The 22,550-nt window shown below is 47.9% G+C and overlaps 2 protein-coding genes across 3 annotated transcripts; one reads left to right on the top strand and one right to left on the bottom strand.

The window, feature by feature from the left end:
- The first annotated feature begins 1,054 nt into the window (after positions 1-1,054).
- Positions 1,055-7,604, top strand: csrp2 (cysteine and glycine-rich protein 2). The gene is made up of 6 exons (XM_030113448.1): positions 1,055-1,318; positions 2,499-2,617; positions 3,389-3,557; positions 5,951-6,080; positions 6,792-6,885; positions 7,460-7,604. The coding sequence occupies exons 2-6, from the start codon at positions 2,506-2,508 to the stop codon at positions 7,534-7,536; spliced, it is 582 nt and encodes a 193-aa protein (XP_029969308.1). The 5' UTR covers positions 1,055-1,318; positions 2,499-2,505; the 3' UTR covers positions 7,537-7,604.
- Positions 7,605-7,716: 112 nt separating this feature from the next.
- zdhhc17 (zDHHC palmitoyltransferase 17) lies at positions 7,717-21,553 on the bottom strand. 2 transcript variants are annotated; one of them, XM_030113446.1, is made up of 18 exons: positions 21,450-21,534; positions 15,485-15,588; positions 15,199-15,321; positions 14,899-14,976; positions 14,379-14,523; positions 14,237-14,301; positions 13,922-14,084; positions 13,717-13,842; positions 13,507-13,515; positions 12,412-12,554; positions 12,221-12,321; positions 11,306-11,430; positions 10,997-11,059; positions 10,812-10,905; positions 10,640-10,723; positions 10,388-10,545; positions 10,209-10,303; positions 7,717-10,114 (listed from the first exon to the last, which is right to left on the bottom strand). In XM_030113446.1, exons 1-18 carry the CDS (start codon positions 21,510-21,512, stop codon positions 9,976-9,978), a joined length of 1,878 nt encoding a protein of 625 aa, XP_029969306.1. In that variant the 5' UTR covers positions 21,513-21,534; the 3' UTR covers positions 7,717-9,975. The 2 variants fall into 2 exon arrangements, with proteins under 2 accessions (XP_029969306.1, XP_029969307.1); XM_030113447.1 differs by lacking the exon at positions 13,507-13,515 and having other exon boundaries at positions 21,450-21,553.
- Between the last annotated feature and the right edge of the window lie 997 nt (positions 21,554-22,550).

The raw sequence follows: 22,550 nt of genomic DNA, 5'->3' as shown, positions 1-22,550 counted from the left end.
TAGCTTTCTCCTGTTCAACTTTCACCGGATTTTAATTAAACTCAAACGATCAACTTCACTTTTCACAGGCTTGGTGTTTTTTATTCAATTCATTGGATTTTTTTTTTTTTTTTTTTAAATAAACTATCGAACAAGAGACACACATCTGTATGTTTTCTAGAAATATAGTTGAAGGAGCCTTTCATATTCCTTCATTTACTGCAGTTAATTTATATTTTCCCAACAAAATAACATTATTAATAGGAAATGCTGGACCTGGACACTTTGTGAAGTATCAAATATCAGAAAGATCACATTTCTAACGTCATTGATTTTGAGAGAAATTCCGTCTTTAACAGCGTCCATGAAGAGAATACCGAAGGAAACTAAAAGTTCTCAGGATTCATTTGATTCTTTACAGAATGGATGAGGATTACCTCCAAACCAAATTTATTATTTAAGATTTCAACTAATGAATACATCTTATAGATCATTTCAAAATGTGCCAGGGTGAGTTTGCAAAAACACTTTTAACTGTTTTGTAGCAGAAAGTTTCATTGAAATCGTCTCGATGTTGAGACTGGAGTCATTTTCCTTTCTGACTGTTTAGTGTTTGTGAAAATGTAGATATTTTTATTTAGTGATTCGTTACTGTTTTATTTGTACACCTCCACACGCTCCTGTTTCCTTGCACAATCTCAAAAAACACGCACCGTGGGTCCCTGAGCAAGGCATTCAACGCCCATCGTCTCTGCGATGCTGAGGCAGTTCATCGACCGGTCTGTTTGGTAACGAAGTCTCACCAAGAGGGGGTAAAAAAGTGTGATTTATTAACAATATACAAATTCATAAATATTCCTGTAAAGTGAGGAGTTCACGGTTTAGTTTTTTATTTTTTAAGGCACTATTTCAACTCTTGGGCTGAACTAGAGCATGTCTGATAGGTCGTTCTTCTTTTTCCGAGTGCACCTGAACGCAGCAGTGTGGAGTCCCCGCCCCCTGACTGAGGCTCCTCCCACCGCAGAGGGTCTGGTCTGCAGGCTGCAGCAGCAGGGTCAGACAGGAGGACCAGGGAGGGCCGGCTGGAGCAGGGAGCCGCTGCAGGGACTGGTACAGACTGGTACAGGGTCTCACTGGGTCTCACTGGGTCTCGCTGGGTCTCACAGGGTCTCACTGGGTCTCACTGGGTCTCGCTGGGTCTCGCTGGGTCTCACTGGGTCTCGCTGGGTCTCGCTGGGTCTCACTGGGTCTCGCTGGGTCTCGCTGGTCCTGCTGGTCCCCCAGAGGAGCAGGACACTCACCATAACTGGATTAACTTTTTTTCTAAGTTGGACTTCAGGTAACCTTTTGATTCCTCCTCGTCTTTAATGCTGCTCACACTCCTCCTCCCACCCTGCAGGTACAATACTCAAACCTGTTACATGTATTTGTTGGTTTTACTTCATTTTTTCATGTTTGGAGAATGAATGAGTTTCACATTTATGACAAGTAACTCGTGATTAAAAAAAAGGGGAAATAAGTCTCGTGAAATAAAAGATGAAATGAACATGGTCTTTAATTTAATCTCAATAACCTAATATTTTTTTTTATCAAGATGTTATTTTTCATCAACCATTGAGGATAAACTGAATAATATGAGAAAACTTTCTGAACAGCTCATGAAAATTGAAAACACTGAAAACATTGTTTTAATTTGTCTTCAAACCTTGTCCTGTTTAGCTATTTGGAAGTTTCAGTACAAACTAACAGTCCTTTGAGGGATTATGTAACATCAGGTTTGAATAAAAGAAATGTGACCGAGGATCACTCTCATGATAGTGACTAATGGTTTCCAGTTTCCCACTGTGAGGAGATCCAGTGAATTCAGAGGTAATAAAGTTTCATTAGTCTTTGTTTAGTGGAAGAAGAGGGTGATTTATATTCTTTTATGGGAACAAACAGTGAGTCAGAGTCATCCACGTGTATGATCTCTTCATTTAATATTAGCTTTTCAACCTTTATTCATCCAGGGAAAAGTTTTCTGTTGATGACGTATTGAAAACTCAGTCCGTCTACACGGAAAACGATGTAGTTTTCATGTTTGGCCACTAGTGGGTGCTGTTTTTTACTTTTATAATGAAACCACACATGCACAAAAAGTAAATGCGAAAAGTTGTGTTTTCAGTGTCTCTGTTGTCGAAACACAACAAAAGCTACACTGCATTTTCATTCAGTATAACTGGAGACTGAAACTCTGCGCGACGCTCTCGGTTCCTGTTGAATAAGCTCCTGACGGCTTCAGCGGCTCTGTAATTACAGGCAGATGTCTGGGAGTGAGCGAATGCGGTCAATAAACAGTGTTTACTTCGCGTTCCGGGTTTGTTTCCTGCAGCTACGGCTGCCGTCAGGCGCCGCACACACATTCCTCGGGGTATTAGTCTGCTCTGGCGTTCAGGCTGACCCTGTTTAACCGGGGGGAGGATTTTTTTTCTTCTCTTTCTTTCCAGTGGAAGTTTAGGTTTCCGACTCTCTCTCCTCAGAAGCACAATGCCAAACTGGGGAGGGGGCAACAAGTGCTCGGCGTGCCGCGGGACCGTCTACCACGCCGAGGAGGTGCAGTGTGACGGGAAGAGCTTCCACAAATGCTGCTTCCTGTGCAGTGAGTACACCTGTTCCCCCCCCCCCCCCCCCCCCCCCACAGAAAAACCGTGCAGGACGTGGACTCCAGGGTCTGTCTCTGAGCCAGATGGACGGATCCTGAACTCGGCTTCACCCCCGCAGTTCATCAAAGACAGGCTGTGCTGAGCACAGTGCATGATGGTCAGCTGGTCTGACGGGGGCGGAGGAGGAGGGGGCGGGGGGGGGTTAATGATTCTTCTAGACTCTCACCATTAACACGTAGCTCGCTCTGGAACATGGCGGGATTCCTGATGTTCTGCTCGGGAGATCAGAGACGTGACGGGAAGCTTTTTTTCTTTTTTTCTCGTTGGCATCCATGTGAAATGTTAACCCGGTGTCAGACAGGCACACAGCGGAGGCCTTTGTGCGAAGAATTCAAGTGTAATCCCAGCAGCCGGCGTGCGCAGGAGTCCAGTCTGAAGCAGCTGGAAATGCATTGTTCAGTAAAAGTCATGGTTTTCTGTGAGAAATCAGCATGAAAAACGCTGATTATAAATATGCAAAATGGCTGCATTTACACATCTTCTCCCACGTAAACAGAAATCCTTCAGCAAAACGCTGCTGCTGTGTAAAGGTGAAACTTTTCAGAAACTAAATCTCCTAAAAACCATATATTTTGTCTTGAAACGGGCCTCGGTTGGCCAGTTGCCAAATTCTGCTCCTTTCAATGTTTTCAAAGTGTGTGTATTCCACGGCATTGTTGGAATAACACGGTGTGTGTGTGTGTGTGTGTGTGTGTGTGTTTGCTCAGTGGTCTGCAGGAAGGGTCTGGACAGCACCACCCTGGCCAGTCACGACCAGGAGATCTACTGCAAGTCCTGCTACGGCAAGAAATACGGCCCCAAAGGCTACGGCTACGGACAGGGGGCGGGCACGCTCAACATGGACCGCGGGGAGCGGCTGGGAATCAAACACGAAGGGTAGGACGGCGGGGCGAGCGATCTGAAGATGTGCTCATTTTACACCGAGTGTGGTTACATAGTAATGCTGCACGATTCATCCATTTTGAATCGTAACCGACTTTTTGGGTTAAGACGATTTTAAAAACGCTGAAATCGCACATGAACGATATCGGCTTTTCATATGAACGCGTCCTTTTTGGTGCCTCTAAGCCACCGTAGTTTCTCCGGCCCATCTCATGACGTCATGACGGAAGTGCGCGTCTGCCTTCACTCAGCGTCTGGTAACTAACAACAACAAGCATGGCTACTGCCAGAGAAGTTACATTTGCTCAGGGAGGTAAAGTTTTAGGCTGTGTTCATACCGACTTGGGCATCTAGATCGACCTTGGACCTCATCCTCGAAGCGGCCCCGGCTCGACCCAAAGGTAGGTCGACACAACCTGAAAAAAGTGTTCACACTGTCGCTCCCGGCTTTTTCTTTTACAAAAAGTGACTTTGTTAATTTTATTTTTTGTTGTAAGTAAGAACAGGGACCTGGAGTGTGTTAAGGTAAGGTGTTCTTAATCCCAGGGGATTCTGTGTTTATTTGCAACAGAATTAAAGCGACACTAAGGAACTTTTCAACCTTAAAAAAACATTTTAATATCTTTTGTGATGATACATCGACTTACAACTAGTTGAATGACCCCTCTGTCACGGGCTGAGGGCGTCAGTATTGCTTTCACTTGGACTGAGCAGCTGTGAGGAGGGTGGTAGGAACCCTGCACACTAAAAAACTCCAAATGTGCGGACTGCTTTACGGCATGCGTCACATCATGATATAACATTGTTTAGCTACCATTAGATTCATTACCCAGTCGCTATCCATCCTTCACACAGCCACTGGAAACAAATGAAGGTGAGTTCAGTCCGACAGCATGCCACCGGGAGCAGCAGTTTATGACGCTATGCGCTATTCCTCATGGGAACTGTAGTATTCCTTCAGGCAAAACACTACCGCTTTTGTCCACTGGCGCCGCCAAAATCAACAAAAACTGAAAGTTCCTTAGTGTTGCTTTAAGTTCACTGGCAAATATGGATGCATATTTGTGATTGATTGTTCACTTTTGATTTTATAATCGACAGTTTTGCACTATTCAATCAGTAACGTGATTGTAACTTTTGGACTTGGGGTTTGTTGAACCCAAACAGAGAAAATAACGTTCAATAAAAGACATGCAAAGTACTTTATTCCTTTTTTTTTTTTTTTTTTCTTTTTTTAACAGAAAGTTGTAGTCGTAATCGAAAAATTGGGTTTCAGAGAAAATAATTGGGTTTTTATTTTTGGGCAAAATCGTGCAGCCCTATTAAATGGTGTTTTAATTTAATTTAAAAATAATGAATTACGTGATTCAGAATTATATTAATGAGGTTTTTTTTTTGTTTACATGAAACAAAATGAAGAATTTAATCCTCTCTCACGCTGGGGTCTGTGAAGCGTTCTGATTGGACGGGGTGGCCGTGACGCACTGACGTCTCCCGGAAGTAAACAGCGTTTTTTCTCGTCTTTCTTTCTCGATTAACTTTGACGCTGCAGCTTTGACAATGTCTGCGTTATTAAGCGCTCATCGATCCGCTCGTTTCATTATATCCAATTCTTTTAAAACCGCTGTTAATTAAATCATCTCCGTACGAGTCGAAACGCGGACCGCGGGCCGCCATCTTGGAAAATTGCGTCATCACGACGGAGCATGCGCAGAACGACCGGATTGAAGTTGCGCCAAATTTGCATATAATTTCACTTTTTTCAAACGTTTTCAGGCGTTTACATGGTCATTTTAGAGAAGAATTAGGCTTTATTTGGATTTATAGAGGAATAAATAAACACAGAATAACAGCCCTGTGTGCTGCCAGAACCGCAGACAGTCGGGTTTTTGAGTTTTATGGCTGTGAATGTCGCACTGGAGCGCCATTCGTGAGACGTGATCGCAGCAGCGAGCACGTCGCCAGTAAAATGCCTTCTGGAGGCCGCGGCCGCCGACTGTGCCCGCGCCATTGTCTGTGCACAGTGTGTGTCCGTGCCACTGAGCCTGGAGTATTCCCACCGATTTACACACCGCGGTGTGCCCAGTCGATTGTTGAAACTGTAAATCAGTGTTGTTCTCAAACCGCACCGTGTGCGACGATAGATAAACACAAACAGCAAAGAGAGCGTCCTCACACACACACACACCTGATGTTTCCTCCAATCAGCTGATTCCAGTTATGAAAGAGTTGATTATGTAAGGGAGAGGCTGGAGGCGCCGCCACAAAGGGCCTCATTCAGGGACCGCCGGTCACCCTCCGGTAGGCACGTCCCCGAGGCCGCGGGGGCCCCGCCGGGAGTCCCGGCTCTCTGAGTCTAAAAATTGTCGTCCCCCCCCTCCCTCCAGGACTCACACTCACAGACCCACCACCAACCCAAACCCCTCCAGATTCGCCCAGAAGTTCGGCGGCTCGGAGAAGTGCGGGCGGTGTGGCGACTCGGTGTACGCGGCGGAGAAGGTCATGGGGGCGGGGAAGGTGAGTCTGAGTCTGGGATCCATTAGATGAGCGTGTCGGTTTGAAGACGGACTTCTGGTTTTGCTCCCAGGTCTTTCAGAGCTTCATCAGTTTTCACCGTTTCAGACAAAAGCCGCTGCTCAGATACGCCGGAGCTCACAATAATCAAGATGATGTTTAAATCCACGATCGATGAGGAAACTCTGCAAGGTGTACAACCAAAATTCCAGTTATCTTACCTTTTTATTTTGGCCATAACATCATGACATTGTGGGATCAGACGCATATTTTAATAGACAAACTATTAAATGAACTGCAGGATTCCTTTTGAAAGATCAACTGAAGCAAAAGTATTTGGTGAAAGCATCAGGGAGCTGCTTTAGGTCTGCAGGTCATTGACCTTCCAGCGTGAAGAGCCTCAGCAGGACTTTCCCAGTTCACCTCAGATCCAGATCCAGACCCAGATCCAGACTGAAAGCCTTCCAGAGAGCTCGGGTCGCTCCAGTCCGGGTCGAGTCGTGCTGATTTATGGAGGATGAAGTCATGAGACTCTGGATGTTTTGTCCAGACGAGGATCATCGATGAGTCTCGGGTCGGGAACTGATGAGATTCCCATCCCTGAAGGATTCGGTGCTTTATCATGAAGAAGAAAACGTTTCATCTGAATCCTGTGATTTCCTCATCCGGAGCTCCTCCAGAGAGATGAAACTGTGATTGTGCTCCTCCCTGCAGCCCTGGCACAAGAACTGCTTCCGCTGTGCAAAGTGTGGGAAGAGCCTGGAGTCGACCACCCAGACGGAGAAAGACGGAGAAATCTACTGCAAAGGTGAGACGGCGCTCCGGTCTGCTTGTTTTAACCCAGCTTTCACACTGCGGCGGCGAGAGACGCACAATATTTACATTATTTATCAGTCTTTTAGCCCAAAATACCACATTTACCTCAGATTTTAGATTTTAAATCACTAATAAGCATCTTGTTGGACTCTTTAAATCTTCATGAATGAACTCTTCCTGACACAGTGCGGGCGTTCTAGTAGGATTATATGAATAATCTAGACAGTGATCGTGTAGATTGGTGGGAGGACTTCATGTTCACAAAGATCCTTTATATTTATACAGTTTAATTTTCTGAATGTTTGGATCCACTGTAGGAAGAAAGAGAAAGTCCCAACAAAGCAGGACTGTTGTCGCTCAGTGAGTCTGGAACAGTGTCTCCATTCAGTGCGAGTCAGGTTTATAAACCAGCTTTGTGTTTACACAGTGAAGGTTTAGAAAATGATCCGATTCTATGAAAACAGTGAAGTTTTCCTGTTCTAGTTCTGTTACTTCCTTGAGATGGAGCTGTGTTTGACGCTGCTCTAACCGTTCCTCCCCCCCCAAACCCCCCCCCTCCTCTGCAGCCTGCTACGCCAAGAACTTCGGGCCCAAAGGCTTCGGGTACGGGCAGGGAGCCGGCGCTCTGGTGCACGCTCAGTGACGAAGCTCCACCGCCTCCACCTCCCAATAAACACCACGGAGCGAACACACACACATTTGACTGTATTTTATTATTAAAGCCATTAAAACTGAACCATGCCCGTTATGTTTACATCTGAAGCGGAGTTACAGTGACGTCTGAAGGTGGGCAGAGAGGCACTGGAGATGATTATGTGCTTTCTTTTTTTTTTTGTTTTGATTTTAATTCCACGTGGTGATGATGGGGGGGGTGGAGGGGAGGGAGGGGGTTCAGCTGCTGGAAGAACTAGCGAGGACCAGGATGGCTTTTGAATTCATGAAACATCACTTCCTGGATGAGCCTGGGGGAAAAAAAACTCCGTCCAAATAAAAAGGCATTACTGTCATTATTATTATTAGAATATTATTATTGATACTCGTGATGATCAGAAACCCACGTGGCGGCGTGATATGAGGCGCCGCTCGCTCCGGCGGCGACGCCCCCTCGTGGTGAAGCGAAACATGAGGCCCGGGAGTTTTGTTTTTTTTAAACGGAGGCTGGCGTTATAATATAACCTCCATCTATCCTTAAAACTATTGCATGATCACATTTCAGCTCTTAGAAAACAAAAAAAAAAAAAAGAAACCTGGCGTCCGCCTGTAGTTCTCTAGTCTTTGCTTTACAATTTGTACATCCAGTGGTATAACAAACCATGTACGACGTAGAAAGAGGTCTTTTTTTTTTCCTTTTTTCTTAAAAAATAAAGAAGAAAAGAAACAAAGTCAGGATGACAACAGAAGTCCACAAGCATGAAACATTCAGATATATCACACACTTGGAGACGACTTGCACTAAAAACGCACGCTGGATCCGAGAACGAAAAAACAACAAAAAAAAAAACCCGACAAAAATGATGGTGATGCAGAAAAAGTACTGGCAAATACTTAACATTCACTATATACAGACACGTGGCTCGCCGGGGGGGTGGAGGCGGTGGTGGAGAGGGGGGGGGGGCGAGCCCGGCAGCGTCCCGAGCATCGCCACATGCAGCGGAGATGAAGGAGGAGGAGGAGGAGGAGGAGGGTGGATGCTTATAGACAGCAGGGTGGGACGTCACTAAAAGCTACAGTCAGACGCTTCACTCCGGTTTCTCCTCCGCGGAAGAAAGAAAGAAATCTCCACTCCTCCCCCCGAATCGCCCCCCCCCCCCCCCCCCCCCCCAACAGCGAAAAACTAAGAGGAGGAGCACCTTTCCGACTTAACACTGACCAACAGAAAGAGAAAAAACAAAAGGTGAAAGGTAGTGTTTATGTACAAGATGCACATTCTTTACAGGTCTCGGCTCGTCCCCTCCTCGTCCGTCTCGCCCGGTAAACAACGGAATCCGGTTCAGTTCAGTTCAGTTCAGTCAGGGCTCCATCAAATTAATAAAAAAAACTTACAAAAAAAAAAAAAAAAGAGAAATCAGTGCAATGTCGGAGGCAGACGAACGACACACGACACACGTAAGACTTTACAAGCGAGGGAGAAGTGGGGTGGAGCTTCCTCGGCTTCTCCGCTCAGAAATCCCGCTCGGCTGAATCGGAGGTGGGAGAAACGCTTCTCTTCTATAAATAGCTTTAAAATAAATACACCTGTTATCACATTGTCTTGTAGGATGGATCCCGGCGCCGGAGGAGCCCCGGCGGCCTCCGCAGATTAAAAAAAAAACAAATAAACACTTGGATATCTGCTAAAATCTGAGGGGGCGGGGCTCCTCCAGTGGCTCCGCCTCCAACCCAACGCCAATCCTCCAGCAAACAAACAAACATGGCGGTGCAAAATGGAGGCCGTAAAAACACATTCCCTTATTTCTATCATACAAACAAATCCATGACTCAACGAAAACACACACACACACACACACACACACACACACACACACTCTCTCTCACACACTTGTAGCTTCTCCACTGTCACTCGCCACGAGTTCCTCAAACCGAAAAACAAGAAGAAGACAAACCGGAACGGGGCACACGGCGGGGGAGGGGGGGGGCTCCATAAATAAGGTGGAGAGTGAAGGATGGGGGGGGGGGGGGTTTACAGGACGAAGCCCACGTCTCTGCAGGGTCGTGACGGGGTCCACGGTTCGAACCCCTCCTCTCCGGTCAGCGCCTGGCAGCAACGCACCGTCCGCAGGGCTCAGGAGGCGGGGGAGGGGGGGTGATGGAGTCTTGTTGGAGAGTAATAGTAGTAGTTAATAGTAGTAAACGATGGTGGAGGAGGGGAGGGGAGGGGAGGGGGGGGGGGGGTGTCGCCCCGTTAAACAGCATGCGAGTCCCGGCTGATTCTGGTCGGTGACGGAGGGATGGTCCGGAAAACAAAGCGAAGCGCTCCCCGGGAACGGCGCCGCTCCGATATGAACGCCCGGGGGGGGGGGGTGGAGGCTGGTCCGTCATCCTCCCCCCTCCTCCTCCTCCTCCTCCTCCTCCTCCTCTTCCTCTACACCAGCTGGTAGCCCGAGCCAGACGTCTGGTCGTACTCTATTGTGTACTGCGTGGTCCAGTCCACCGTCACGGGCCGGATCAGCCCGCAGCAGCGGATCTCAAAGAAGTCTATCAGGTTCCTGATGCAGCCGTGGCTGAAACACACACACACACACAGACACACACACACCGTCATCACTAAAGAAAGGAAGAGGAGTAGTTCAGGTGGCGCTCTGGGCGCTCGCTCACTTGAAGGGGCTCTCGATGGACGTGGCGGTGACTTTAAAGTGCTTGTATCTGCGGGCGTTCATCCTCTCGTTGGTGGTGATTCCCAGAGCCGCGATCTGCGGGACGGAGGCGTTAAGTGAGCGCGGCGGCCCGTTTCGGGAAGGCGGCCGGCTTGTTTTCCGTGCGTGCGCGGCGGTTACCTGGTAGAGCTGGCACATGATGAGCACGGCCACCCACATGAAGTGGAAGACGCTGTTGAGGAACATCCAGAACATCCAGGGCGAGCAGGAGGCGATCTGGGTCAGGTAGAGCCAGAACCCGTCCTTGGCGTAGCTGGTGGCGCAGTGGATCCTCCAGTCTGCGAGGAGGGGGAGGGGTTAGCAGGGGGGAGGGGCGGCAGGGGGGGGGGGGGGGGGGGGGGCTGGAGCAGGAGAGCAGGTGTGGATTCTTACAGGAGATGCAGCCGTACATCATCCAGCAGATCATGCAGAGCAGGAAGAACAGGTAGCCCATGAAGTAGCGGTGGTTTCCGCTTCCTGTGAAGGAGCGACAGACATCCGTGAGCTTGTTGCTAACGCGTCGCCAACGAGGCGGCGGTCGAGTTCCCCCCGTGTCCGGACGTACCCACGCAGTTGCCCACCCAGGGACAGTGGTGGTCGAACTTGGCGATGCAGCGGTTGCACACGGCGCAGTGTTTGGACCTGATGGGCTTCCGTATCTGTGAGGGGGGGGCGGAAACGACAAGTCTGCTGTGATCGCCGCTCATCTGCAGCGACGCCGCGGAGGGGGGGGGGGGGGGGGATTGTTACCAAGCAGGTGCTGCAGAATATGCTCAGATCCAGACTGCCCGTCTCCGCCAGCTCCACAATGGTCTGCAGGGCAAACAAACAAAAGGCCTTACTGCAGACGACAGAGAAGCAGGAAGCGGCTGGTCAGCGGGGGCCGGACGGCTCGGTGGCGTCTGATCTGAGGAAATCCGGGAGGAGAGCTCCACACACACACACACACACACACACACACACACACACACACACACACACACACACACACACACACACACCACACACACACACACACACACACACACACACACACACAAAACAGCGGCGTGGCGCTACCTTCTTCTTCTGCTCCTCCGACGCCTTGATGATTCCCGGGTCGGACTTCCAGGACTTGCCGAAGTTGTAGAACAGAGCCAGGGTGTTGATCAGGAACGGCACGTGCACGGTGGCAAACGGGAGATGTGCACACAGGTTAAGGGAGAACTGGACAAAAACGGGATCTTCTTCCCTCGAAACGTGCGACGTTGAATTGTCAGACTGTAAACAGGATGTCTGGGACGCTGCAACCTGTGGCCTCATTCACAGGAAGCTTCGACACAACAGCAACACCAACAAACAGCTGAAAAGTCCCTGAGAAGACTGATTTCACCTGCCGGGCTTCCACCCATGAGCTCAGGTTTCTCTCCTGTTCCTCCTGGGGATTGAGGAACATCTGATCCCCGCACGGAAAACAAAAAGAGGAAAACAAAATGGTGTCAAACAGCTCCGCCCAGGACGGACCTGCTCTGACTCAGCCGTCAGTCTGAGGACCGCGCTGAGAGGAGGAGGGTCAGATGTGAACAAAGGACCGGATAGCAAGGCAGCAAGAAGCTCCAGCTACACTGACACGACGAGAAGCACCCACAAACTCAACAGTCCAACAAACGCAGCGCTGGAGGCCGGACTCCAGGTCAAACTGGAGAGCTCTGAGGTCAAAGGTCACGTTAAGTCAACGAGCTGCCTCTCCAGTTGCCTCATCAGAAAAGATCAGCTGTTGCTTCTAGTTTAAACGGTTCGGAGACGCTGTAGCTTCCCCTCCAGCTCCTGACCGAACCCGGGTTCCTTTATAATTTCCTTTCCAGCAGGGATCAGGTTTCAGGGGTTCCAGACCGCCGGAATGCGTCTTTCCATCAGCAGGCGGAGAGCTGTGCAGACCGGCGGCGGTTCGGGGAGATCGGGTTACTCGGGGCTCATCTTTTCACTGAAGGATATCGTTCCAGAACCAGTAGAACCAGGTGGTGTACATCCAGAACTTGGTGGCCAGGTAGATTCCCAGAGGCAGCGCGCTGTGCATGGAGTGGTCGAAAAACGCCCTGCGGACAGAGACGCCAGTCAGACAAGTCCTGAGCGAGTGCGGCGTTAACACGTAACGACTGTTACTGTAAGGAGCGGCGGAGACGTACTTGGAGAGGAACTGCACGGCCACCCAGACGCCGGCGTACATGATGCCCTTGATGAGCCAGGAGTCGATGTCCAGGTCCGCGATGAAGCCCACCAGCCAGATGACCACGAAGGGCGTCCCCAGCATGACCTTCTGCCTGAACTCCTGCAGGAGGAAGAGGAGGATTTCCTTTTCCTATATTCTCTTTACTTATTTTTACTCTTATTCAGGTGATTTTACTCTAAATGTGGCTGATATGCGTCTCCACTGCCGGAGGGAAAGCGAGGCTGGGTTTCGATTCCACTGAGCGTCTTGTACGTACAGCAGAATCGACAGTGAAGTTCAGTTTGACTTTTGACTTTATTATCACAGGACAAACACACTAACTCTTCTAAAATATTGTGAATTTGCCAAGTTTTGGCTACAAAAATCACAGTATCTGATGTGTTCCAGCCTTCAACGCTGCCGGCTTCAGGTCACTGATATGATATCTAGAAAAGACAGAAAGAAACTCTTTTATCTGTCACATGTTTGGAAGCAGGGAGTACTGGTGAGTTTAAGGAGAAAAAGGTCTCGACTCATCGCTTCTCTCAAATGGAAATCACTTCACACTGCAACGACAGAAATGCTTCATGACATGTGTGACAGCTGCCACCTAGTGGCCATGAAGCAAAACACTTCCATGTCTCTTTTTTTTTTTTTTTAGGAGTTATGAAAAGCATCAATGGATATTTAAAAACCAGGAGATCCAGAGGTCTCCCTCAGGTCCAGCTCTGGACTCCTGCTCTGTTAAGGTGTGGGACAGACGGACAGGAAGCTGCAGCAGCTCAGGATCAAAGCTCCGCCCTGTTCCAGCAGGAAGCGGCTGCTGCAGCGACGCTCTCCTCAAACCAGAACCACCGAGGATTCTAACCTCAGCACGAGCTGTGGAGACATGAGGGAGGATGCATGGGAGCTCTAGACAGTCGACCAGGGTCAGCGAGGCTCTGATTACTAGAACATCCGTCTAATCTGATCCGAACTGACGGGAAACAGGCGGGAATCTACCGTCTACATCTCGAACCACGTTATTACAGCCTCTACGGAGATTAAACGGGAGTCTGGATGTCAGATTTACCTTCAGTATCTAACGAGATGGCAGCAGATACGAGGAGAGACGAGACCAGAGTGAAGAGGTGACACAAAATGAAAAACTCTGACATTACAACGTGGCTCAAACACATTCCTGCTCTATTCTTTCCAGCTGCATCAGGTTCGTTCAGTGAGTAGGAAGGTCTTCCGGGACGCCCTCTGACGGCCCTGCTTCCTGTCTGACCGACCAGCGTACCTTGTCCATCTTCAGCCTCTTCAGGTAGGACGGGCTGTCGTAGCCTTTGGCCTGCCGCGCTTCCTGTAAGTGATTGATCATCCACACGTTCTTCCTTTGCTTGGCGAGGTCCAGCGGCGTTTCGCCCTGAAACAGAATTAAAAAAACGACTTTTAATCTCAGCAGCGGCGCCGGGTCAAACCTGAAGGTCGTCGCTACACCTCACCTTGATGTTCTGCGCGTCCACGTTGGCGTTGGCGTCCAGCAGCAGGCTGATGACGGTGGTGTTGCCGGCCAGCACGGCCCAGTGCAGCGCCGTGTTCTTGTGGTATTTGTCGCCCAGGTTGACGGAGACGTTGAAGGTCAGGAGCAGCCGGGTGGGGTCCACACTGTGGAGGGGGGAGGGGGAAAGTGTGTTGCTGTGTGAGCAGATGAGCTGAAACAAGGAGAAGTCGTGTGTGCGGCTGCAGAAAGCTTGTGACGAGTTTATATAAACGCCTGACGTGGCTCAGAAGGGTTTCCGTGCAGCCTCCCCCCTCACCTGTGTGTCCGGTACGCCGCCCACATCAGGGGAGTCATGCCGTTCTGATCCATCATGTCCACATCCTGCAACGTTCAGCCAGTTAGAAGCAGTGAGGAGTAGGAAATGGCTCCCCCTGGTGGACAGTGTGTGTGTTTCCCACCTGTCCTTTGGCGATGAGGTAGGCCACGATGGAGGTGTGGCCAAACTGCGCCGCCAGGTGGACGCAGCTGCAGCCCTCGCCGTCGATCAGCGACGGGTCGGCGCCGTACTTCATGAGCTGCACCACCATGGAGAGGTGGCCTTGTCTGGGCGGAGGACGACACAGAAGGGGGGGGGGTTATTGATCACAGTCCCACCGCTGGAACTCAATCCACGGCCTTCAGAGAGGACTGGGTGGGCTTTCAAAGGTCACAAACAGCTGTGTGTGTGTGTGTGTGTGTGTGTGTGTGTGTGTGTGTGTGTGTGTGTGTGTGTGTAGGTGGAGTGTTTGAGGGCGGAGGGTGACACAGGACTCCAGCAGGCAAAGCTATCAATAATTGAGGAGGAGACGGCTTTGTGCCCCCCTGGTGGATGTGGTGGATTTCATCGGACCTGCTTCAGGAAAACTGAAAGGCAGAAACCAAGGGAAAGATCCTAGATGGCGAAGTGTGTGTGTGTGTGTGTGTGTGTGTGTGTGTTACCTGGTGGCCCAGTGCAGAGGTGTAGAGTTGAGGTCTCCTCCTAGCTGATCGACGATGGCACCTTTAGATATGTAGTACCTGCACAGGAGAACGAGCGGATTGAATTAAAAATGAGTCATTTAGAGTCTTTAACTCGTTTATTTTATCAACCACTGTTTGTTTTACTCTTTACTAAGGTTAAAGTTCACCTCCAGTCTTCTATCATGAGGTAAAACCAGATTAATCTACACAAAGAAATGCTTAAAGCCAGCTTCCTGACTCTGTTTCTTTAATCCGGCAGAACGTTTCGCCTTCACTCACTTGACCAGGTCTATCCTGTTGTTGATGGCGGCCCAGTGGAGGAGCGTCACGTTCTCTTTGTCCGGCTGCCGCACGTCGAAGCCCGCCTCCACCAGCTCTCTGCAGCGCTCGAAGATGCCATACCTGACGGAGACGTGAGGACGACGGTAAAACAGTTAACGTTTTGAGGACAAGACTGAGAAACTAAACGGAAAAGCAGTAATTTCAGATAATCCGAAGCGTTTTCCTGAAACGGGGATTGTGTTGTTGCCATGGCGACTCAGGTGGGGGGGCGTGGCTCACTCACTGTGTGGCTTTGACGATGTCCCAGGTGCTGTAGTCGTCCACGTGGTTCTTCCGGCTGACGTTCTCGCTGTAGCCGTGATTGTAATGACTCTGCGGTTTGATTTCCTGGAGGGACGGGGGCAGGGGGGAAGCGGACGGTTAGACACAGATCCGCTAATCTTAAGAAAAAAAAAACATGCGGTACACAGAGAGTAAACAGCAGCACGAGGAGGGGAAGACGCAATGTTAAAACTGTCAACACCGCCGAGGAAAATCCCTGAAACAAACCCTCGTCTGTTTGCTGATTCTGGAAAGATGTGATCTGATGCTGGGCCTCGTGAAAAAGACAGAAGCTCAGCAAATTCACAGAGGTGGGGGGTTTCCCTCCAGCTTGGGTCAGGAAAATGATCTGATTAAAATAAATGTTGCTCGGTTTTTATTTTTCAAGCGTCTCACTGCTTATATTTTACATGAAACTTTGAAACTCCTGATTCTAAAACATCTGCAGTGGTGATTTCTTCTGATTCCCCTCGATGCTCCAATCGAACCAGGAAATGAAAACCAGCGTTTCAGTCACGAAGACGTCGTCCACGGCTCGCCACTTACAGGATTGTTGCCGTTTGCCGTCTTTCCTGTCATGTCTCTTCTTGGCTTCAAACTACGCCTTGCATATTGAATTAGCCTGTGAAACCGGCTCTAATTTCAGGTTGAATCTAATTGTGCGCCCGCCAGGAAAGGAACACGCTAACAGTGCAATCTCATCTCGGGGAGAGTTATTCGGTGCGGACGCGGCGAGGGAAGCGACGGGTCCTCTGCTGCGTGCGGCCCGGATCGAGCCCGTTAGCGCGGCGCTATCGGCCGCTGATTTAATCGCGAAGAAACATGCTTTTTATCTCTGCTGCTGTCAAACATTTCCTGCCCGGGGCACATGACCTCCGCCCCCCTCTCGCCCCCTGGGGCAGGCTGCCATATGTCTCACCGACCGGCTCTACTGACAGGAGCCAAGCCTCCGTCCGCGGTGGAGAGATAACGCTCCGCCCAGCCCAAATCACTGAGCAGGTTTAATTTCATCACTGCCATTATTCCCCACTGATGACTTTATTCTTTAGGTCTGCGTGCACAGGACGCAATTATCACCACAGTGCCACATGCTGCCCTTCAGCTTTTTAGAGAGGGGAGGGGCAACGGTAGGTGGGAGTCAAAGGTTATCTCCACGGGAGAGTTATTTGACATCCGGACGGTGTAAAAACCACTCTCTCTCTCTCTCTCTCTCTCTTCCTCAGAAAAGCAGATTGCTTCAATTCAACTTCCGCAAAAAGGAAGAGGCTTTCTGCCTTTTATATTTTTTCGCGTGCCGTCTGTTTGTCATCCTGTCCAAGGAAAGGAAAAGAACAGAAAGAAAGAAAGAGTCCAGTCACGATGGCCGCTCCGCTCTCTGAGCTGCACTTTGGGAGCGGTTGGTGTAGATCGCACGGGTTTGTAAAACGTCCAGGACCGAGGAATGCAAAAAACACCTCCGAATGTATCTGACACGTCGAGGAAACGAGCCGGACACCACCCTCCTCTTTAATCTAAATATATGCCGGGATTATACCTGGAACAAGATGGTATTTTAAGGTCTTTCTGCCACCTCTACCCACACATCAACCAAAATACTGAACATTCCCCTAACGAGTGTGGCATCAGAGCCTAAAACCACGTGCGTTCCTGAACCATCCCTTCCGACAACTGAGTTCAAACAGCAGGATGTCGTCTGCATAGAGTATGAATCAGGCTTCAGCCAAAATGTCTGAGGACCACGGTCCTGCTCGTCGTTAATGTACTTCAATGTTGTCCAACTTCAACACACCTCAATCTCACACACGCATCAATTTGGTTTTGTTTGAGCCTTGATGAACTGATGTTTGATTATTCTTCGTATCTCATTCTAATAAAGTCAATTCCACCTCATAATATTTAGATGTGAGTTTTGCATCAGCGTACAAAACTACATTTAATCCCTTCAATGAATCACTCATATACAATCAGATCTCCTTTTAACCACCAGCATGTTCTCACTCAGTCACCCTCCCTGATGAATCCATGAAGCTGCTGCCTCGTCTGGATTCCAGCACAGGACGAAAAACCAGCTCCCGCTTTGACATGTCTCAATCGATTTGGATCCGTGGCAGCACCGTGTTTTTTCTTACGGAGTAACTAAATCAAAACAGCCTAGAGCCACAACTTCCTGTATCAATGCCAAAACGTGTGAGTGGCAGAGCTAACACTGACAGGCTGCTTCTGTTTGAGGAATTCAAAGCCAAGGTCAAGCTAAACTACTTCCTCTTACTGATTAAAGTCATGAGGAAACAATGCTTGATGTTGTTTCCCGACATGAATCTACACACAGTCACCTCATCATCAAAGTCTCTCAGCGAGCGGCGCTCATACAGGAAGGTGTCACCGACTCTCTGTGTGTCAGTGGGGCAAAGAACAGATGGTAGCGTTTCATTAATGAGCAGAAATCCCTGTTACAAACGTAACACTTCTAATTTACAGTCGGGACACACAACCAGTGAAGCAATGCCACGGGAGGAAGGAAAGACAAAAAAAGTAATCTCATGAAACTGTACTTTCTTCTCATGAGAGCACAACTAATAAAACAGATGTTTGGACTGGGAGATTTTGCATTTCATGGAAAAACATCTGCTCTTTTTGCATTTTATGGCAGGAACATATCAAGAACAAGTTGAGACAACTGGAGGACTGGGCTCAGTATTTAACTTTAAAGCAGGGCTGGGTGATATTTCCCAAAACTCCTATCTCCATATCTTTTTTCTTAAAATACATTAAAACAGTAACTTTTTTTTTTTAAATGAAATTTTACTACACAGACAATTCTTCAAGGTCGCTAACAAACTGCAACACGAGCAATTTTATTTGCCACCAGTTGCACAAACTGAACATGCGAAATCTCTAGAAAATGCATATGTTCTAAAACCAGCTGTGTCAAACTCACTTCAGACCAGGGAGAAACTACAGGAGGTCATACCAGTGAAATGACAGCACAATAAAGCGCAACCTATGTGTTCAATATTCACGTGTCTCCCTGACCGTTCTAGGTATTGTTTCTGAGGCGGAGCTGACCACGATGAGAGAAAACATGAAGGACACGCTTCCTTCTGCTGGATCAGGCACACAGTTCACCGTGCAAGACCAAAAATGCACCTTGAAGCTGTGTCCTGCAAAGAGGAAGCCATAAATAAACATGATCCAGAAACGCTGCCATATTCTGAGTCATTTGAATGATCTGAGACAGAATGAAAAACTGTCCTGAGGTCAGATGAATGAAATAAGTTTCCATCTTGCTATCGCCAAGCAGCTTCAAAAGAAGCATCTCTGACAGTGTGGAGTTGCATCAGTGAATATAACGTGGACAGTGTGCACATCTGGAAAGGCTCCATCACTGCTGAACAGTACAGTGAGGTCTGAGGACAGCTTGCCCCCGTCCAGACAACATTCATATTTCATCCAGACAAAGCTAAACCACAGACTGGATCCGTAACAGCAGTGTGGCTTCAGGAGGAGAGTCTGAGCGCTCCACTGGCCTGTCTGCAGTCCACACCTCACAGGGACGAGGAAACAGAGAAGATCCTGCAACAAAGGCCCAGTTTACGTCTTCACATCTTCGACGACATATGTGTAGCGGATCAGATCATCTGTCAGCATAACCTTAATACCTGGACCGTTATCAGGTGTCACCACAGCGTCTGAAGCTCAAAGGTTCTCAGTCTATTCCAGAGAAAACAAGGATTAGTCTCTTAAAGTGATGCAAAGTCCATCCTTACTTCCACTAATCCTCCTTTCTTTATGCAGCATAAAGTCACTCTGACAACAAAGCAGGCAGAGTAAGTCTGGCTAATGCAGCCACTGAGGTTCGCTCATCCATTTAGAACCATTTGACTGAACTCTTTCACAACGTGGAAGTCAGACTGTAAGAGCTGGAAGGAGTGCTTCCCGTGGAGTCCAAAATAAAAGCAATGACAACACGGTTACTTGTTATTACTAGCTGTATTTTCAATGTCCTGAATTAGGTTTTAATTTACAGCAGCACCACGAAACGTGTACGGTTCCCCTGTTGGTGTGATGAAGAACCTTGTAAGATTCATCCTCCATATCTGTGAGCTCGTGGCAGTGCATTGTGTGACAACTGGTAGACAAAAACAAAATACGTATAAATCAACTCATTTTCAAGGAGATATACTGGACTCCTGAGCCACCGTCTGGGGAGACTGCCTGCACAGCGGCAACGTGAATCATTTCAGCTGCTCGCACTGTCAGGATGAAGACTGAATGGACAGCAATGAGCCGAGGCAAAAGTTAGCATTACTGAAGTGAAATGCATGAAAATATTGGGCACAGAGCATCAGAGTGGTCTTTTTACAGTTTAAAAACTGCATTACATTAGAGCAACACGTTAATATGTAGTCACCCGGTTTGACATGACAGCCTGATGTTTATCAAAAACCTCATAAAGGACTGATAACAGAGCTGCGATGTTTAATTTAGTTCATGTTATCGGGCCTGATGATAAAGATACCTAAAAAGCAATATAGCCACATTCAAGTCAGGGTCAATCCACCTGTAATCAACCTGTCAATGTGAGAAAACAATGACTTATCTTGTATTAGAAAGACCAGATCAACAAGAGCCCAAAGAAACAAAGCTGTCCTCACCAAGCTGCAACAACCGATCACATCTCCAGGCTCGATATGCAAAATTCAACATCAAATTAGAATATGAGTTTACTGGTGCATAAAATGTATAGTAGTTAAAATAAGGCAAGAATGTGTCTGACACTCCTGCTCCAGGCTTACATACATAAAGCAGCAACCAACCAACGATTACTCTTTTTATATTCTGGAAACTGAACACCAGTTTCGGAGAAATCTTATTCATTTTTGTAATGTGCGAATGAATATTTACTTAGCTTAAATGGAGTTATTTAAACAATGAAATCTGCATCAATCCAAGAAAGAGCCTGACACAAACATTTTAAATGAGTTATGCTCAGTATTAAAGGGTAATACGTACATATAACACCAAAATAAACATGTATTTTCTAGAAAATGAAGTGAAAACGTGGAGGCCTTGCACACAGATTGATATATACATGTGAAATAAGGGGACTGAATGCAGAAATATATGAAATGTAGCTTCATAAATAGAAGCGCAGTGATTTACTGCTGCTAGCTGTCAGATCAGCTGTCATGACAAGGATGTTGACATTCATTCATATCGCCAGTTATAGTTGGAAGAAGCTGAAATACATTTTAATTTTACCGCTGATGAAGTTGACAGTTTCATTTCATGCTTTCATTATTGATAACTAAGCCCAATATTTCAGAAATTAGCTGACAGGCGTCGAAAGCTGCCCGGACATGAAGCGATGACAGCCCCAAACAAGCGCAGCTAGCAGACAGGGACCACAAAGGGCCCGTTTTCTGTCACTTAAAGGTTACAAAGTGGATATTTATGCACATTTGGCTTCATATCTAGAGGCGGGAGTGAACACTAGCGGCGCACAGCAGCTGGATGTGGCCGGACACACTGGATGGACTCGGGTATCCATCAAGGTTAGCTCCGAGGCTAACGGGATTAACCGAGGACGCTGCTCACTCCCCGCCGCGCCGACACACTCCTCGCGGGGCTTTGTTTACGGCTGATGTTGGTCAATAACACCGACATCTGCCCTATGCAGCAGGGAAGGATGAGGATGATGAGAAGGACGGAGGGGGAGGAGGAGGAGGAGGGGGCTCCTAGCGTTAGCAGCTAGCATCGTTAGCCTCCTCCTTCTCCTCTTCCTCTTCCCCCCCACCGGTGCTTCTGCAGGGGGGGGCGGGGGGGCATCCGAGCCGCCACCGAAAAACAACACACCGCGCACCGACCCGGCCCGGCGCGCCGCCCCGCTGTTAGTGTGTCCGTGCAGCGGCCTGAAGGCTCCTCACCTCGGGATGCAGAATGGGGACGCAGCCAGCCTCCTTCTCATACTCCTCCATAGCGTCGGCCATCTTGGTGCTGAAGCTCGCTGAGCATTGTGGGAAACGAGAGGCTGTGGAGGGGAAACAGAGGGGGGAGGGGGGAGGAGGGGGGAGCCGTCAATCAAACATCCTCGAGCTGGATGCGTCACACGTCACGAGAGCACGTCCAGGTTTTATTACCGGCATTTATTATCAGTGAATTCATCTTATCAAGGAATTCACAATGAAGGGCTTTTAAACATTGTCAGGCATGGAAACTAATAAAGCCTCAAGGAAATGATAAAGTTTATACATTATCATCTTTAGAATGTCTTGATTAATTTAATTGCAATTCATTCAAAGTGAGGAGTTCAAGTCCAGGTCAGACACTTCTGTGGAAAATTTGCTTGTTTGAGAAATTTGAGACAGATGATCCAGTGAGGAATGAGCAATTATAAAGAGAACCTCATGGTGAAGGTATTTTACAATAAAACAACTAAATCATCAATGTTGAACTCATTTCAACTGAGGGGACACTGCAGAACAAATTCATCTCCTATAACAGTGCCATAATAACCTTATATGTAGTGGAACATGATGACAATGTGCATGCAAGAGAAAAATGTATAACCAAAAATTACAACAATCTTTAAATGAAGTGAGTTTTCATGAAACCTTCTGCTGCAAAGCCTTTTGAAATATTTAAAAAATTCTCCTATAACTGTTGCATGATGGATGTTTTTAAAAGCACAGCCTTGAGACGGTTGCTCGTTTGCTGCTTTCATGGAAGCATTACAATATCTTAACAAATTTGTCATTAAAAAAATCAATAAATCATCTGAAATGTTTACAATTTACATTTTGGTTTGTCCAGATTGGAGCCTGTTATGGGCTGGTTTTGGCCCACGGGCCTTATGTTTGTCAAATCTCATCTATGCATTCCAAAATCTGCCTTTGCGATTATGAAGAAGTGAAATATCTTCAGAAAAAAACATAAAAAAAACTTTCTGATGACATTGTGAATGCATGTTTCTACAAAGCCACACTGAATAACTCTGTTACATTACTGCTATTTAAAAAACAAAAAGG

The sequence above is a fragment of the Salarias fasciatus genome, chromosome 17, assembly GCF_902148845.1.
Source record: "Salarias fasciatus chromosome 17, fSalaFa1.1, whole genome shotgun sequence".
In the NCBI taxonomy this organism is placed as follows: Eukaryota; Metazoa; Chordata; class Actinopteri; order Blenniiformes; family Blenniidae; genus Salarias; species Salarias fasciatus.
This window is presented reverse-complemented; position numbering and strand designations above follow the sequence as displayed.

Bases quoted from the DNA above. Each gene is read 5' to 3' on its own strand.
- csrp2 (XM_030113448.1), top strand. From the start codon at position 2,506: ATGCCAAACTGGGGAGGGGGCAACAAGTGCTCGGCGTGCCGCGGGACC. The intron at 3,558-5,950 runs GTAGGACGGCGG...CCCTCCCTCCAG, and splicing joins CTGGGAATCAAACACGAAGG to GACTCACACTCACAGACCCA. The intron at 6,081-6,791 runs GTGAGTCTGAGT...TCCTCCCTGCAG, and splicing joins AGGTCATGGGGGCGGGGAAG to CCCTGGCACAAGAACTGCTT.
- zdhhc17 (XM_030113446.1), bottom strand. From the start codon at position 21,512: ATGGCCGACGCTATGGAGGAGTATGAGAAGGAGGCTGGCTGCGTCCCC. The intron at 14,977-15,198 runs GTGAGTGAAGGC...TCTCCTGTGCAG, and splicing joins AACAGGATAGACCTGGTCAA to GTACTACATATCTAAAGGTG. The intron at 11,431-12,220 runs ATATCCTTCAGT...ACCTGTGTGCAC, and splicing joins GTTCTACTGGTTCTGGAACG to ATCTCCCGTTTGCCACCGTG.